The 19361-nt window shown below is 37.7% G+C and overlaps 1 protein-coding gene across 5 annotated transcripts in view; it reads left to right on the forward strand.

Annotated features, from left to right (window-relative positions):
- Positions 1-19361, forward strand: part of LOC131682018 (cGMP-dependent protein kinase, isozyme 2 forms cD4/T1/T3A/T3B) — a 589291-nt gene that overhangs the window by 344517 nt on the left and 225413 nt on the right. The window contains exons 1-2 of one of the 5 annotated variants that reach the window (XM_058963169.1): positions 14598-15454; positions 15532-15731. The exons of the other annotated variants lie outside the window; for them this stretch is intronic. Coding sequence (XP_058819152.1) covers positions 14924-15454; positions 15532-15731 — 731 coding nt within the window. The 5' untranslated portion in view covers positions 14598-14923. Of the gene's footprint in view, positions 1-14597; positions 15455-15531; positions 15732-19361 lie in introns of those variants that run through there. 5 annotated transcript variants of the gene reach the window in all.

Below are 19361 nucleotides of genomic sequence, written 5' to 3' on the forward strand. Positions count from 1 at the left end.
AATTTCACATATTCTACAATGATTGTTTGTGTAAAATCGCCATCTTTTGGCGATATTGTCAGAATTTTCCACAAAATATTCACAGCTATTTTGTCTTCGTATTTTGTAATGTTACAAAATACCTTCAAACATTGTCAACACGAAAATATTAGAAACAAAAGTTATAGGTAAAATAAAAATTTAAGGAGTTTATCAAAGAAAACGTCCTATAACTCGATTAGTGTGAGAGATAGAGATAAAGAGTCTGTCGGAAAATTTATTAAAATACTGTTCTCTAAAACCTTGTCGAAGATGGCCAAGCGATATCTCTTTCGCTTCAAAAATTAAATTGTTTACAGGCTACTGCGTTCATTTTTTTTTTAATTGCCAAAAGATGGCACTTTTTAAAAACACAAAGATTGTAAAATATGTTAAATCGCTAATGCGGACAGTTTTGACTTCAATGAATTAAGTACCTAAAAACGCTGTTTTGAACCACCGTTCCGTGTTCAGACATTATCTGCCACAGTTCGATGCATTTCACTGAAACGCACGCCGCCTTGAAATGCACAGTCCACACAGATGTATTCCCGGAATTTATTCAAAGTTTGTCTTAGAATAAACATTCGGTCCGTAGTTGCTCGTCCTCTCCGTAACCCGCTTTGGTATTCGCCGACAAAGGATTCAACCAACGGGCGCAGTCTGCTAAACAGAACACAAGAGAGCACCTTGTAGGTGGCATAGAGGATCGTTGTTCTTCGGTAATTATTACACTCTAGTTTGTGACCCTTTTTGAAGCCAGGACATATGAGAGGATGACAAATCCGAAGGCATTTCTTCTTTCACCCAGATCATCCCGATCACGCTGTGGAATGGTTCGTGCAGGTGCTCACTTCTGACTTTTAGAACTTAGGTTGGGATTCCGCATAGTCCAACGGTATTACTATTTTTCAGCTTTCGAATAGCTTTTTGTCTAGTGTAGGTGGATCCTCAGATTATCTATCTCCCCCAATCCTCATTCTGTTTCTGCTTGCTTTACTCGTCTGTCCATTCAATAGCCACTCAAAGTGTTCCACTTCTCTACTATCAGATTCCCATACCGGTCGTAAATCATGACCGGTGTCAGGGTCATTTCTTTTATTGATCTTTTGAGAAACTTCCTAAGCGAGTACCATTTCATCGCGCCCACGCTCTTTCTCAGTTCACTTTATCGTTCCCTGTTCTGAAGCGTAGCCGCTGCAAGCTTTCGGCTTATGGCCTGGTTTGTCTCGATCGTCGCTCTCCAGCACTTAGCATCGAACCAACCGTTCAACTGGTTTTCACATGCGGTATCGAATACTCCTGTGGCTTACAGCCTTATGGATCTGTTGCTACGCTGCTTTCAGATTATGTCGTGTTGGTTGATATTCAAATTATTCGTCAAGCTTTCGGGTATAATCCTGGACAACACCCTCAGCCGCACACAGGGACGAATAACAACAAAGTTAAAGTCCCCACAAATAAAACTATCCTATCCAACCCTCAGCCGTACGTTTGGTAGCATGGTTTTCTCACGCCTGAAACTGGCTACTTTGGACAGTATTGTGCGAATAATACATACCACCAGATTGGTTAGAGTCGACATGCGGTCCTCGGAAGTTCCTGAAATCATTGACATCCGATAAATGTAGACCGCCCATCAAAACATGGTCGAGTATCGAGCGAGCTCGCCAAATCCGGTGCTTCCGAGTATTCTTCCGTACAACCATGCTTCTGGCTGCCGCTATCAAGATTTGTGCCGGTTGAACCTTCGTTCGAACCGGTCACAAATCTTGATAGCTCCTGGTTTACCTAGAGTTTTTCAACAGCAACAGCCTTTCTCAAGGCTACCTATATTTTCGCTCGATCAGTCTTTCTCAAGACTACCTATATTTTTTCGACAATTAGTCTTTTTCAAGACTACCTACTTTTTCTACTCAATCAGTCTTTTTCAAGACTAAAACATTTTTCAAGAACAATTCAGCCTAAAGAAATATTTAATTCTTCCAACATGCCTGGGTCCTCCCAGAAAGGCCGTGTGCCAAAAATTAAAGCTAAACGGAAAAGGGTATCTTCTCCACCCGAAAATTCAATTGACTGCAGCAACTCATTCGATGTTTTATCCGAATGTGAAGCTGATGAAATTTCTAAATTTCCTCGCATTGCGCATAATGCCAATGAGAAGAAAACGCAATCACCTCCACCTATAACAGTGATGATCTCCGACTTCAAAGCCTGTCGAACTGAGCTTTCGACGTTCCTTCCGGACGTAAAAGTCTCTTTTCAGATTGGCCGAAGAGGAGAATGTCGAGTTACAGCGGAGGAATTGATTGGCCACAAACGACTACTCCAGTATCTTACGGAGAAGTTATATAAATTTTATTCATATGATTTCAAGACAGATAGACCATTCAAGGCTGTCTTGAAAGGGCTACCTCAAGGTCAAAGTTTGGATGAAATATCCAACAAATTGAAAAATTTACTTGGCTTTTCTCCTTCACAAGTTATTCTTATGAAGAGAAAGACTACCGGCGATGACACGCCAGTACGCTCTGGAATTATCCAGGAGCTATATTTAATTCATTTTAACCGTAATGAGGTTAATAATTTGAAAGTATTTGAAAAAGCACGTTTTATGTTCCACGTGCGAGTAAAGTGGGAACATTATAGACGACATGGGGGCAGAATTCAAAATCTGACCCAGTGTCGTAGATGCCAAGGTTTTGGGCACGGCACAAAAAATTGTCATTTGGATTCCAAATGTATGATCTGTGGTGATAAATCGCACACGAAAGATACTTGTCCAATGAAAAAAAAAAACCACAAAAAGTTTCAAATGCGCTAATTGTACCGAAAATCATAAATCGAATTTCTGGGGTTGTCCTGTTCGAGAAAAAATTATAAATTCTTGTTCTAGACAACAAAAACAACAAATAAAAAATGTACCTACTTCTTCAGGTACACTTCAAGAAAACACGCCCAAACGTGTTAATCCGATTCAAAATAGATTAACAACTTCTTCAACCTCCGTCACACGATCCTACAATGGTGTGTCATCTTATGCTTCAGTGACAGGTAGCAATGCCAAAATAACGGCTACAACTACCACGCCCTCAATCTCGTTTGTACCCAACGCTTCCTTTAGTCCAATGGATCTAGGTAGCGTAACGGAAGAAAAATTAAAATACCTACAGGAGGCTATGTTACCTATGATGATTTCCATGTTAAATTCTACCTCCATGTTTGAAGTTTTTCAAGCGGGTTGGGAATTTGCTAACAAAATTGTAATGAAATTAAAGTTTAACAATGACTTTATTATTTTTTATCATTTAAATTTATTAAATTGGAATGCTCGTTCATTAAAAACGTGCGAAGACGAATATTTAAACTTCTTGAGGATACATAATGTACATATAGCCGCTATGACCGAAACCTTTTAAAACCAAATATTAAATTCAAGAATAACTCTAATTTTGTTATTCATCGATTTGATCGAATTGTTGGATTCGGCGGAGGAATCGCAATAGCGGTTAATCGCAGGATCAAACATTCCGTTAGGCCGTCTCTTGACACCAAGGTGATTGAGAGTTTGGGTATCGAAGTTGAAACTGATCTTGGTATCATTTTTATTGCTGCAGCCTATTTGCCTTTTCAGTGCACTGGCGAGCAAATTAATTTCTTGAAAGGAGACTTACAAAAACTTACAAGAAATCGGTCGAAATTCTTCATGATCGGTGATTTTCACGCCAAACACCGAGCCTGGAATAATGCTCAAAGCAATTCCAACGGTAAACTACTTTTTAATGATTGCTCTGCTGGTTATTATTCAATTTTGTTCCCGAATGGTCCTACATGCTATTCGTCTGTAAGGAATCCATCAACAATTGATTTGGTTTTGACAGATCAAAGTCACCTTTGTAGCGAATTGATTACACATGCTGACTTTGATTCTGATCATCTTCCAGTAATTTTTTCACTTTCTCAAGAAGCTGTTTCCAATCCCATTAGCTCAGTGTTCAATTATCACAAAGCGAATTGGGAAAGGTACAAAACTTATATTGAGAATAATTTTAATCATGACCTTGATTTACAAAATAAAGCTGACATTGATACGGCTTTACAAAATTTAAGTATATCTATAGTTGATGCTAGAAATTTATCAGTACCAACAACACAGGAAAAAATTTAATACTCCTATTATTGACGACGATCTTCAACTTCTGATTCGCTTGAAGAATGTTCGAAGACGTCAATATCAACGTTCTCGTGATCCTGCTATGAAATACATCTATCAGGATCTACAAAAAGAAATTAAGCATAAATTCACACTCTTAAGAAATGAAAATTTCGCGAAAGAGGTTGAACAAATCAAGCCAAATTCTAAACCTTTCTGGAAACTTTCTAAGGTTCTTAAGAAACCTCAGAAACCAATTCCAGCTTTGAAGGAAGGTGACCACATACTTCTTACAAACGAAGAAAAAGCTCAAAATCTTGCTCAGCAGTTTAAAAGCGTCCATAATTTTAATCTCAACGTTGTGAGTCCTATTGAAACCGAAGTCTTACAAAAATATGAAAACATTTCAAATCAAGTATTGTCTCTAGATGATATTGTTGAAAAAAACTATGATGAGATCAAATCCATCATGAAAAAGTTAAAAAAACATAAATGCTCCAGGTTATGATGGAATTTTCAACATTCTTCTTAAAAACCCTTCCGAAATCACCATGAGATACTTGGTCAAAATATTCAACAAATGTTTTGAATTAGCATACTTCCCTGAAAGATGGAAAAATTCCAAGATTATTCTTATTTTGAAGCCAGATAAAAACCCAGCAGAAGCATCTAGCTATCGACCAATTAGCTTACTCTCTTTTATTAGTAAATTATTTGAAAAAATCATCCTAACGAGAATGATGTCACATATCAATGAGAATTCTTTTTTTTTCTTCCTGAGCAGTGTGGATTTCGTATTGGACATTAAACTACTCATCAACTTGTGAGAGTAACTAACATGATAAAGGCAAATATCTCAGAGGGCTATTCCACTGGAGTTGCTTTCCTAGACATCGAAAAAGCTTTCGACAGTGTTTGGCACAAAGGTTTAATTGCCAAAATGTGGGATTTCAATTTTCCAATTTACATAATAAAGATAATTAAAAATTATCTTACTAACCGTACCCTAGAGGTTGCTTATCAGAATTGTAAATCTAATAAGATACCCGTTAAAGCAGGCGTCCCTCAAGGATCAAGCGTCGCACCAATACTATATAATATTTTTACCTCTGATCTTCCAAATCTACCTACAGGCTGTAAAAAGTCACTTTTCTGTGATGATAATAGCATCTCAGCCACTGGGAGGAGTCTTCGTATTATCTGCAGTCGACTGCAACAAAGCTTGAATATTTTCAATGTTTACCTGAAAAAATGGAAAATTTCCACTAATGCGGCAAAAACACAATTGATTGTGTTTCCGCATAAGCCAAGAGCTTCTTCTCTTAAACCAAATAATAACCATATTATTAAATTTAATGGTTTGAATTTAGCGTGGACAGATCAAGTTAAATACTTGGGTTTGATTTACGATAAAAAAAAACACACTTTTAAGGATCACATTGAAGGAATCCAAACAAAATGCAACAAATATATAAAATGTTTATACCCTCTTATAAATAGGAATTCTAGGCTCTGCCTAAAGAACAAACTATTAATTTATAAACAAATATTTAGACCGGCAATGCTATATGCAGTGCCAATCTGGGCAAGTTGTGCTACTAGGAAGAAAACGTTTCAAAGGATTCAGAATAAAATTCTGAAAATGATTTTGAAGCGTCCTCCCTGGTTTAGCACAAATGAGTTGCACAGACTTGCAAACATAGAAACATTAGATATTATGACGAACATTATTATAAGCAACTTCCGACAAAAATCGTTGCAATCTTCAATTGCAACGATTAGCTCTCTTTATAGTTTATAAGTTAGTTTATAAGATTTGTTTAGCTCCTTATTCAGAAGACAAGTAAGTTTAAAACATCCTACTGAAAAAAAATACTTAACTGCGAAAGCATATTATAACTTAATAATAATTAACTGAATCATGTAAACAATAGGGATGAAAAGTCACCACTTGTGGCTGAACACCCAATATACTAAATTAGAAATGTAATGTAAACAAAAAATATAATCAAATAGAAAATAATATATAAAAAAAAAACCCACCGAGCTTGGTTAGCCAATCTTCACTAAAGCTGCTGGTACCGCATCTAGCGCCACGTGGAGAAATGGATGGTAATTTTTGATTCAAGATCGCATAATCTCATGTTTCACATGATACAGCTTTATTGGCTAACAAATTTAATTGTTATATCTATCGAAAAATACACGAAGAGAACGATTTTTTAAAGCTGAAAATAGAGTGGTCCCTTAATGAAGGCTTTTTATTCGCGATCAGCTTTATATTAACCAGCCCTCCTTAACTTCCTCGCTGATGGTGATGGCTGTTGAATTGCAGGTACCCCGCAAAGGATCCCGGAAGACACGCAGTGTTCTTCCCAGGCAAAGACGTTGCCCTATCTGCTTCCCTCTCCTTGGCTTTAGCTGTAGAGTACAGCATTGCTCGTCCTCTTAGGTGCTTAGGACAGCACGCTTATCGTCTTAGGCGCTTAGAATCCTTTGCAATTAGCCGGGGAAGCGAAAACGACGGCGATCCTGCACCACGATGCGCAACATTATCAGTACACTTTTTGCAACAAAAGGAGATCGGTGGTCTATCTAATCCTTATGTTGACGTAGGACTACGTCTTTGTTTTCGATATGTATGGGGGTGAACGTTGCAAATTCAACAAAAATGGTATGTAACAAAAAGTGGTTAGGTTTTCAACGATTATATTTCAGCCATCTCACGAAAAATTGTCGGAATTTTTGCACATATCGCTCAGAAATGTTTCTAAGAACAGATTCCAATGGATAAGCACATAGATTTTTGATATCATGGCATTTAAACATGAAATAATGTAAAACATAGCCAAAATATCACGCATTTGCAAACAGAAAGTAGCGCTTCCCAAGTCTGGCACGACAGATTTAGCGCGCTCCGCTTCTATGAATGACGTCATCATCGACTATTTAAGGAACAGATTTGGTCGGATAAGCGCAGTTGCCTGTTGTTTCCCTTTTGCTCTGTTCACTTCAAGCACACATTTTATGTACAATCACGAACGCATTAATTCGTATAAAACACGTGCACAAAATCGCTTGTACAGTCGAGATACATATCGTCGCTGTTGTGCTATCTTATGACAAACGCCATTTTGGGGTAAACTGAGTTAGATATGCCACATTACTTGTTTGAAAAATCTCTACAAAGTGGCGTTTTCAGAATTTTGAAACTCTACGTGGTTACTAAGATATAGCGTGAAACATGATGAGAAATTGTGAGTTTTTTGCTTCAAATCACTGTATCTATGGATTTGCTCAAGTTATATTGAAGTTTTAGATATTTTTATGTGTGAAAATGTCTGAGGAACACAATGGCATAAACATTTACAAAGGAAAATTACAAGAGTTGTGAGAAAAACACAGTTTTAGTTTTTAACTGGAAATAAAGCATATTTGGCAACACTGTAATCAAAAATAACATTTTTTTCTAGATTCCCTGACCCATTTCCTTCAAAATGCAATTCATCGATTGTTTACAGACCATATGAACGCAAAGATATAAATAAAAGTAAAAATTGGTTATTTTTTTTCTATGGAAAATTTTCCATGCACGATTATGACACGTCATACAAATTTTGTCATCAATACACGCCTATGACACGTGTAAGTGAAACTTTTGTTTACATTCATAGTAAAAACTCGCAACATAGTCAACCGATCATCGTAATATTTGAGAGATTAATGCAGAATAGATAGAAGCATCACTTGTCTTCTTTGGATTGTTTATACCATTAATAAGTTTCAAAATATTCAATCTCAAACTTTAAAAATCGTTTTTCTCGAAATGTGCTAAATGGCGCCTGTCATAAGATAGCACAACAGCGACGATATGCAAACACTGTTAACATAGCGTCGTGGTACTAGTTGCCTCTTTCATTCCCCCATTCGTCACTAGCGTTGACTAATTTTGCTTGGTACGTATCTTCCACGTACGTACACGATGTACTCACACAGCTGTTTAATTTAAGCATTGTATAACTATACGCCGTTGCTTGAGTTCAATGCTAGAGGCAAATGTGTATACGCGGTTGTATGCGTCCATGATAACAATCTGTGCTTTCGTTGTGCACAGATGAAAACTTTCTTAGCAATAAATTTACACGAATCGATGGAAAGCGTAACGAAGGTTTATTATTTATATTCATTGATTCTACGCCTATCTACTTTGATTCTACCAATACAATATTCTACGTGATTCCATATATCAATAAAAATCACTTCATTCTCTACATTTAAATATCCACTTAAGAAAAGCTACAATAATAGTAAAATATAACTAGAAAGCGACACATGAAATGTGACTATATTGCCTAAAATTTGAGTTTGCTTCTCCGGTCTGGGTTTTTTACTTCACACAATCGAAGAGTTTCTACAATTGTTCAAGGTTGAGATTGTCCCATTAAGATTTAAAACAGGTCCAGCTATTAGTTCGGTTTTCGGCCGCAGTTTTTTCATGTCTACTTAAATAATTTTAATCGGATTCCATCGCCTACTACAAATAAAATGACCTGATAAGCAAGAAAGTTTGGTTCAAAGTGTAATATTAGATGTTGATTGGTTATATTTAAACTGTACGAATGAAATATACTTGATTTATTATAAGTCCAAATGCACTAAGAAATTAAATATTTCACACTAAGTAGTGTAGTCCTACGTCCACAGTTCGTGCAACCCCATAGGGCTGTCCCTTGTAGTTTTATTTATACATAAATATGAAACAAAATTTACCACACCTATCCTGAGCAACAAAATCGTTCACCAAAGCTATAACAAACAAAATTTACAAGAAAAAATGAGCATTATGTTACATAAGCAATACACTCTACAGAGAGAGTACGCAGAAATTGATATATTTCCACCCAGTGCAAAATTGTTACGCTGACGGGTTACAGAATTTATTGTTGGCTGAAATCGTAAGTCTGCAGTGCAAGGTCGTATAACCGTACCTCAATTTTTTCATCGTTTTTATACACGCAGATTTTCATTCTAATGTTGTCATATTTAAACATGTGCTTCAGGTTGATATGCAGAATGAAAGTTTTTATCAGTATTATCTGTTTGAGATGGTGGAACTGGATGGAAGGGACTTCTGTAAAACAAAGCTCGGTCTAATGCGAAGCGATCTAAACTCAATGGTCGCCACGTTTGATGGAAATTTCAATTTCTGCTTATGGGATTCTCTCATTTCGACTGATCACCAAGCTAAGAATAAATGTAACGGATTTTTGTTCTTAGGACAATGAACTTTAGACCGCAAACTATCTTATTATTCAAATCTTTGGACAAAGATACCGTTCTCGTGAAGTATTTTGTTGCAATTAAACAAATATTCACGAAAGTGTTTTTTGTGTATTTATTTATTTTTTTATTATCTCATTTTTTACCGAACCCGTACTGGTCTGCATTAAATGTTTTTGCTGTTAGATGGAAAAAGCCCTTTTGAAGATTGACTTCAAAAGTAATCCTCGAGTACGCGCAAAAACATGATCTTTTCATATGTTTTTCACACCTGATAACAATGATCTCACCTTACATTTTAATAAAATTACACTGCTGAATGCTGATTTATATGTTTTTACGCTTGTATGTTTGTTCATTTCTATTTCATGAATACATGCAAGATTTAAATCTCAGTGATACTAATACCGTTCTAATACCGCTTTTTGAGCGGAGAAAACAATCTTTAAAGTAAATCTTATAAAAGCAAAAGATAAGCAAAGCTCCACTCTGGTGAAACAGTTGTTAGATCTGTCAAAAAATATGAACGTCAATATTTTTTTTAGATATGGAATTTGCGTTTCGACTTTGTCTCATCAGAATCCGACACTAACCTAGTGACAGGACTAAGCTAGCAACGGATTGACGCTAGCTCCAAAAAACGAAAACACCACCAGAGTAGAGATGTGCGCCGATGCATTTTTAATCGGCGGCGGCGTAAGCGACATTTTTGACCGGCGGCGGCGGCGTTGGCGACGTCACGCCGTTGGACCCTATCGGCGGCGGCGCGCCGGCGTGTGTCGGCGTGACGAATATTGACGCCTATGTAACTAAAAAAAATTCTTGACAGTACAATTCCTTTCCCAAATTTTCGGTTTCTGTTGTAACAGACTTCACAGCACATACAAACAAACGTTACAGCTTAAAGAAAATCTAAAAAAATCATCGCCCACGATGTACTAGCGACATCTGTTGAACACATTGCACAAAATGTAATTCTCGCAACCATATTAATTTTTTTCTCAACTGAAGCTACAATAGTGCCCACCCTGCTCGCCAAATGCAAGATAATAAATGAAAGGTGGAACTATTTTTACAGTTGTAAATTTGAAGAACGGAATAGAAAAATTGTCGATGTCGCATTCTACGACTTCGCATGAAATAATGATTGCAATTGACAAATTTGAAGAATGCAGAGTAACGACTGTATTTCAATGACCCATAATAATTATTTATTGTTCTATATTTGGGAAATTAAGCAACGGTAAAACAGTTTTTGTTTTGTTTGAGGAAATTAGTTGTTGTCGTTTCATTGTTTTTTGTTTCTATTTAGTCATATTTACCGTAAGCCCGGGGACAATTGACAGCTCCCATATATCGAATTCATAAGAAAATTTTGTGGTGATTTGGTGATGTCATGGCGGCTCGAATGGAGCAAAATTTGAAAAAGGCGCATCTCATTTATTATTTTCCATATCTGTAGAAGATAATCAATTTAAGCATTTCTACCATTTCTTTTTGCTGCTAGAATTCTGATAAAACACAAATTCTATTCAAAACGAATTGTTAAGCTTGGTGGTGATGTTCTTTCGTTAGCTTGGTGGTGATGTTCTTTCGTTCATACAACAAGAAAACCAAAACATGTTTAGGAAGGAAGAGAGCCTGTTTTTCAAAACAATGACTTCCAGCTAAATATATAATAAGATTTATGTAACTTTGCTGACGGTTTTCAGTTAGGGATAAATTTATTCTCTAATAATAGTTTTCTTTATTCATATTTTGGAATAAGCTTTTTCTATATGTTATTCTAGGCGCATTGACGGCGTTCATAACACACGTAACGAAACACGCTTTTCTCTTGAAACTTTTTCGTTTCGTTGTTCGTGGTACTCATACAGAGAAGGCATACTAGCGCCACCATCAAATCGGTGGTGCATATATGAAACAAGCACTATCTGTTAAGTTGTCCCTGGGTTGTTTACCATCGCTCTTTTAAAATCCCGCAGATATCAGGTACCCTAACATGAGGCGTTATTATTGGCATTACTGCGCGGAAATGTCACTTTTAATGATCGTGTAAGGACACCTTTCAAGGTAGACACATTACTTCATTTTCCAGGCTGGTGTTTACTTTTACTTCTTGTAAGTATAAAATCGCCACGATGATAAGGAATACGATTCCCTGGCATTACATTTTCTTACAACGTACGATCTGCTTCTATCTTGAGTGCAAAGTATACTCGATGTGCTGGAATCATACAGATCTATACCCTGACGAAACTTAAATATACAGTTACTATCAATCATAATCATTCCACGACTTGACGTGTTAGCTCCTGTTAGGTTGAAACTGATCACTAAACAAGTCTGATTGAAAATGGTCTGAGTGTATCTCTAGTTTTCGTAGCACCTGCACCCCGCCAATTTCTCCAGCAGTTCCGGGGACCAAGAAATTCTAATCCATTGCATACATTCGAATCAATTAAATTACTAACATCCTGTTATGTGCTTACTCACCGATCGGCATCGTGTTGTAACTTAAGAAATGGTTGTGAACAACTCCCATCGTGGGCACTTCGACAGAATGAATTTCACATTTCCGGCCCATATTGTTCGTTTTGGTTTGCATGAGATTAAAAAGACAGTAACGTTTTCGGGTGGGTGGGAAAATTAAGTAACGCATTTAGCTCTGTGTCAAAATCTTTTCACTAACGCTGCCGATTTGTAATTGAAATCGACCGTTTTTTCTACGAGTGATGAAAATTCATCTCGTGTTACGTCTTATTTGTCTGTGATACCGGGCTGGTGCAACTGAGACTGAAAATCTTTCTTGAGTGGGGCTAGATCAGACGATGAATAATTTATGAGACTAGAAATCTTACCCTATGCATCGCCACATCTGTGCACCAGCGTCGCGAAAAGTCAAGATCACTTTGCTCAACTATTCTTCGAGAAATTTTTTTTAAAATAGTTCACGATTCAATCAATTATAAATAAACCTCGTATTGAAAATAACTTTTGTGTTTTCACAAAACTAGTTCACGCAAAAAAAAGATGACATTATACTCAAATGTTTAGTAAGTGGTTGAGTCTGAATATGTTTCGTATTTTTAAGATTCTAATTCATAACTCGATGAAACATTGATTTGTATTAACTTTATTGACTAAAACAGTCAAGAATTGAACGACGTGCAACGATTTTCGTAAATTCTCGTCGTGTTATCGTGATACTTCCCGTTAGATTTTTTACACAGAGTCACGTGTCTTATTGTTTTCTAAATTATTTCACGGACATGAATTGTGGATAGGTAATGTATGTTGCTCAGCGCTGTTTCATTTAATTCCGAACATTTCTCTGAATTTTTACAAAGGAATAACAGGGTTACAGGTCCTAGTAATGTCTTTGTATCTAATGCTCGTGCCTATGAGACTGGTTGCTAGCAGTTGTATACAATAGCTCACATAGAAATTTCAAAACTAAAATGCAGATCGAATAACCCATGAATAATAGTCTGAGTTCCTTGTAATTGTTTACGTAAGTATAATAAGATTATGTGGAAAATTAATTACTTCGTGAATTACATCATGAACAGTTTCACGAGCTCGACTGGTGAATCGTGTGTAGCATATTAGGAATTAAGAATCGGTTAAAAAATCAATGAATAATACCCTGCGTTCCAGTGAAATTGATTACGTGCAAAGATTAGGATCAGGCACATAATTGTAAATTTCAAGCACATATATCTTGAAAGTGGAAGTTTTTATTAATTTGTGGACCATTTCACGCACACGAATGGTGAATTGAAACTTATATGCTCACAAGCATAACCAGTTGACAAAGCAATAATGGATCTTTGAATTATAAAACGAGTATCGTGTAATGGCTTTCGAGAAAATATCAAAATTATTTTAATTTTGTAATCCAATTGACGACCACTAATGCCAAATAATGGTCAAGATGTGATAAATCATGAATCAGTTAACGTCGTATATTCGGTTGCATAGACAATGTTACTAGATTTGTGGATAAAATTATGAGTCAACAATTTTAGAGTTCGCGAATTGTCGGCGCGGGAAAATGCATCGGCGGCGCGCCGCCGTTCTACCCTTCGGCGTCGGCGTACGTTAAAAATTACCGGCGGCGTGGCGCGGCGGCGCACAGGTCTACACCAGAGCAGCTCTGATTAAGCTGATGAGAATTATTTTTGAGGGACAACACGCAGGACTAGGGATTTGCTCAGAAACACAAATAGTGTTTTCGTTTTTTGGTGCTAGCGTCAATCCGACGCTAGCTTAGTCCTGTCACTAAGTTAGTGTCGAATTCTGATGCAACGAAGTCGACACGCGAATTCCATAATTGATTTAGCTATAAGTTTTCTCTTCACGCACAAAGATGGTTTGAAATAAATTTCTGGAAAAGTGGAGAAAAAATAGTTTTTCCTAATTTTTCCTTCACTAAGGGGAAACAGAACATAGTGTCAACATTTTGTCAAAACACGTCTGTATGTTTCACAATACAAGCTCTTACACCCCGTACACTCAAGTTTTTTTTACGCGGTTTTTTTTGCGCGGTATTTTTTACGCGATTTTTTTTTACGCGGATTTTGAAATTTACGCGGTTTTCATTTACGCGGATTTTGAAATTTACGCGGTTTTCATTTACGCGGTTTTTGAAATTTACGCGGTTTTCATTTACGCGGTTTTTGAAATTTACGCGGTTTTCATTTACGCGGATTTTGGAATTTACGCGGTATCCATCAATGAGGTTCCCTTTATCGCGGATTCTTAAATTTAAGTGGTCTTCATTTACGCGGATTTTGAAATTTACGCGGTTTTCATTTACGCGGATTTTGAAATTTACGCGGTTTTCATTTACGCGGATTTTGAAATTTACGCGGTTTTCATTTACGCGGATTTTGAAATTTACGCGGTTTTCATTTACGCGGATTTTGAAATTTACGCGGTTTTCATTTACGCGGTTTTCATTTGCGCGGCTCGTATCCCCCGCGTAAAAAAAACCTGAGTGTATAATCTAGTATTGTCAACAACAACCAAGCGTTAGTTGAAATGAACCATAATCAAATCAATCCCAGATGTCAGTGTTCAATCGATGGAAGTAGCGAATTTACAAAAAAGTAACAACACAATCATTTACAAGCTAGTGCGAGCGTGACTCAACATAAAAAAGTGTAGACTATTTATGCAACATAAAAACCGACCCAATCAAACCATAAACAATCGCATTGAGTTCCAATGTCAACAGTGGTACGTGCCCGCCTTAATGGAGCTAAAATAAACCGCATCCACAAGGGATAAATTCCACCGTCCTGTCACAGAGCTCACCTTACCTTTGAACCAACATAATCATCATTCCAAACGACTCCGTTCGGCAAAAACGGCCTAGCGAGCTGCACATAACCATCACCCGCAGTTGGCGTAACAGAATTCGTGACAGCATTCCGACGAGTCTGACTGTTGTGCGGGATATTCGCTATGGCTTCGTCAAAATCGACGACCGGTAGCAAAAATGGTACCACCACTACGACGAGCGCCGCCGGGCTGAAAAACCATGGCAAACCGCACCACGAGCATCGCTCCATCGAGGACACGGTGCTGTCGCTGAGGCGCGAACTACACGAGGTCTACGAAACGCTGCGTGAGAAGAATGAACAGTTGGTGGATTTGGAGAAGGATGTACGTGATCGGGATATCAGTATTCGCTATCTGAAGAACGAGTACCGAAAGCTGAAGGAGTACTATCAGAGCAATAAGAGTGACCTTAGCATACCGCCTAATTTTAATCTGAACGGAAACGGTAAAGAGGATGGTGGCGGTTCTGGGAATTTGGAGGATCTGCTGCAGAAGCTGCAGAAAGAGTTGAAGGAGAAGGAGCATCACATTCGAGAACTGAACCAGAAGGTTATTCGTTTGTCCAACAATTTGATCTTTGTGCAGAAGGAATCTCTCAGCAAGGACGATCGAATCGATGAGTTTCAGAATGAGATTGATAAATTTCGACAAGTGGTAAGTGTTTCGCTTTTTTTGTTACCTGCACTGATGTGCGATCGTGTTTTTTATCTTTACACACATTTACCCGGTAGGTCCGTCCCTTCACAAGGGCAATGATTGAGAAACGATGCTCCGATGACACGTTTGATACTTGGACTCCGGGCGTGGAGAACACCCGGGTGCTACCGGTGAACCAAGAACCGCGCATGAAACGGCAGGCCATCAGCGCGGAACCGCTCTCTTCACTGGCTGGAATGCAAGGCGATCTCATCAAGATACCTAAATCAACATTGTAAGCATAATTTATTTTTGTCCTAATGATCCGTTTTGAAATATGTACTGTGAAGTGAATTTTACTAGCATGTCGCCGTGATTCGAATTTGATGGTGAATTTAGTGTCACGAGCGCTGCGGCAGTGCTGAGTTTTCCGGTTTTCAGAATCAGTTTATTTTTGTGAGAATCATCAAATTAGGATAAAAATACCATCATATTTCACGCTCATTTGTGTGTTTTTAATACGTACTTGAAGATTTATATAAATGTATTGAAATTGATCGTTGATTGTGACATGGGTAACTATTTTTCTTTTGATAGGCATGTGTTGATATCTTCAATAATTAGAGATTCCCGACAGAAATATTCTGGTTGCAGTTGAAAATCGAAATATTGAACTTGCGCCTTTTGCTTTTTCGCTATTTGCAGAGTAGGCAACTAATGCGCATCTTGTGTACATGTTAGAGAATCAAGTTGCGCATCATCTACACCAGTTGCGCTTTAGTTGCGTACGCTGAAAATAGGAGAAAACCCGAAAGGCGCACTATTTAGATTTTCAACTGCAACCAGAATATTGAAAAATGTTGCTTTGATCAAATCGTTGGTTAGCTAATGTTTACAATTATTACTACAGATTTGCAAAAAGTAGGTCGCGCAATTTTTTACCCGTCGATTCGTCTACTTCCCACTCGGATCTGGTCTACAGTGAACATGATTCACACGATACGATCAATCATAAAATTAGCAATCATTAGCGCCCCAGCAGCAGCAGCAGTCAGTCATCCAGCGTGTAGCGTTGCAAGAACAATCCTGAACATATTTATTTACATATTCAACTCGACATCGATTCACACCATCTGTCTGGCACTTCATCCGATCTGGGTAAAACCCACACAGGGCAGAAGCCAGCCCGTGCACTTGCCAAACTCCTTTCCTCTCGTACGTCTACCTCGTAACGTTGGCGAACTCATTATTCACCTTTCTACATGGGCTTATTATTCGCGTGTATGGTCTGCCCCCGAAACTGAGGGAATGTGAGGGCAAATTGTCTAAGGTGAGGATTGTGGCTGGATTAATTCTAGCAGACACGTTTTCCCGTTACCAAAGCAGGGTTCCAAACAAAAATTAGGTTTTGTAGTTCTGATAAATTTTTCTCCAACATCACATAGGGTGATGAGCCTATTTTCACCATACTAAGCAAGGTGCCTCACTAATTCGGTAATTTCTTGCCTTACAATCAATGGAATGCGTAAAAATTGACATGGACCGCTTTGCTTCGTTGTTAAGAACCAATATAATAACACAAATGCGTTGAAAACAGTAAAATTCTCGTGTTTGAGCACAATGAAATCTCGAATCGAGTGCCCCTATTGTTTCGCTACCATTTGACTCAATGCGTTGAACAAAGATGGCAGACACTGCTCTAACGATCGGCTTCAAATGGGTAGGGTGATAATAGAAACATGGTGCAAATAGGCTCATCACCCTATAAAATGCAAACATAATACGCATAGGTTTGTAAGATTAGTTCAAAAGAAAGTTGATGTTTATAAAAAATTTTAATTGTTTTCGCTAAAAACAAGAAATTATTGTTTCAGGAAGAGCAGCAGTCGACTTTTCTGACACACACTCAACGTCACGGACAAAACGAAATTGTCGCTTTTCAAGCTAAAGGTACAGATCACTTGCACAACCAGAAATTTCTAAGCGATTTTTTGCGATGTCACGGTGTGTTTGGCAGAACAACTTTATGCAAAAAAATTTAGCATCTCTAAAACTTCAGGATATTAAAGAACGGACTATCCCCTTTTATTTGCAACCAATTTCAAAATAATCCGTCGGCGGTCTAAAGTAACTTTTTTTGAAGTTTTTTTCATGAAGATTAGAACTAGTTCACATATCTGCTCCTAGATGGTGCTTTAAACATTCGAACAACACTAAAAGTGGGAATCTAATAGATAATTTAATTTGTCTACAACTTCGTTAACAACTGGAAATCTATCTGAAAGCATCCAAAGTTGTTTAAGATTTTGAATAAGTTATGTCTAAATTAGTTTCACAGGAGACCTTTGTTTGTAAATCAATTGTCACGCACTTATTTTATTTTCCAAACAGTTGTGTTTAGTTGAACAATGCATCCAGAGGAATTTGAACGCTTGAAAAGTCTCACCTTTTAGCTAGCAAAAGTTTCATCGAGTTTGTTCAAATAGAACGGTTAAAGTTCATGACAATTGAATTTTATACAAAGAAGCTGATAGAGAATCTGGAATTAAAATTTTCTGCTTAACCCTTTCATGTCCAACTTTTTTCTAGTGCATGAAGGGTTTCAAAACTATTTTTCGTAGAAAACGGTGGGTTCAAGAAACTCGTAAAGCCTATTTTCATGAAGATAGGTGCCTCCATTGCAGCTGGTCAATTTTTTCCTTCTAATGCTCAATACAATTCACCTAGAATAATTACAATAGTCCAATTACGTGGAAAACGTAGCCAACGACAGTCCAAATTGATAAGTTTGATCAGTTTTCAATAATATTGCACCATAACGAAGATATATGAAAAAATCATTTTCCGTCGTCATCGTAAACTGTCCCTGGCAGCACTGCTCCATCGGAATCCAATCAGACTAATTGCAATAACTTCAGTTCTAGAGCTGATCCTTGTAACTGTTAATACTCAAATTAAAGGCAATAATCACATTAATGAGCCTTACTTGTTTTTGTGAGCAAATCTCGCCTTAATCAAAAGTTATAGCTGTTTAAAAACGTTGTTGTCCACAAACAACATGGGCATGAATGGGTTAAAGATGAAACTTCTCAAGCCCTCAAATTCCTCTGAATGCACTGTGCAAATGCAAATGAGTGGAAATTGACTTACAATCCACTCCTGTGAAACTAACTTATGCAAAACTTACTCAAAATCTTCAACAACTTTTCAGAATGATTTCTGATTCATTTCCAGTTGCTAACAAATTGTAGACAATTAAATTATTTAGCAGATTCTCAGTGTTAGTGTTGTTCGAATGTCTAAAGCACCATCTAGGGACAGAAATATGAACTAGTTCCAAGAGGACACTCGGAATCTTTTAACTGAGACCTGGCGTCACAATCCTCGGTGTCGTGATAGCCTTCGTTACAAGCGGCCAGACTACTCTCCACAAGTCCAATACGCCGCAAATGCGCATCCAATGTGTAGTGGGTGGACATAAGTCGGGACAATACACGAATAAAATCCCGACCCACATCCATCACCCTGAATCATGGCTTCGTTGATACCTTTGGGATAATGGAATGTAGCCATCGTCCAAGTTCACCATTGCTCCACGAGGTTTGCCAACTGTTGAATGTCCTCTGACGACAATTATCAAAAAATCGTTAAAACAGATTGGTCTTTCGTATATGTCACCTTCTAATGTGCCCACCTTTGCTAAAGAGTCGGCCGTTTTCATTGCCCGGAATAGAGCAATGAGAGGGGACCCAAACAAAGGTAATCTGGTAAGATTTAACGTGCACGTACGCACACAAGGACTCCCGTATCTTCCCCAGAAAATACGGGAATTGCTTTTTGGTTTTCATCGCACGAAGAGCCTCGATAGAGCTGAGGCTATCCGAAATGATGAAGTAATGATCTGTGGGCAGAGTCTCGATAATGC

This window comes from Topomyia yanbarensis, chromosome 2 (genome assembly GCF_030247195.1).
Source record: "Topomyia yanbarensis strain Yona2022 chromosome 2, ASM3024719v1, whole genome shotgun sequence".
In the NCBI taxonomy this organism is placed as follows: Eukaryota; Metazoa; Arthropoda; class Insecta; order Diptera; family Culicidae; genus Topomyia; species Topomyia yanbarensis.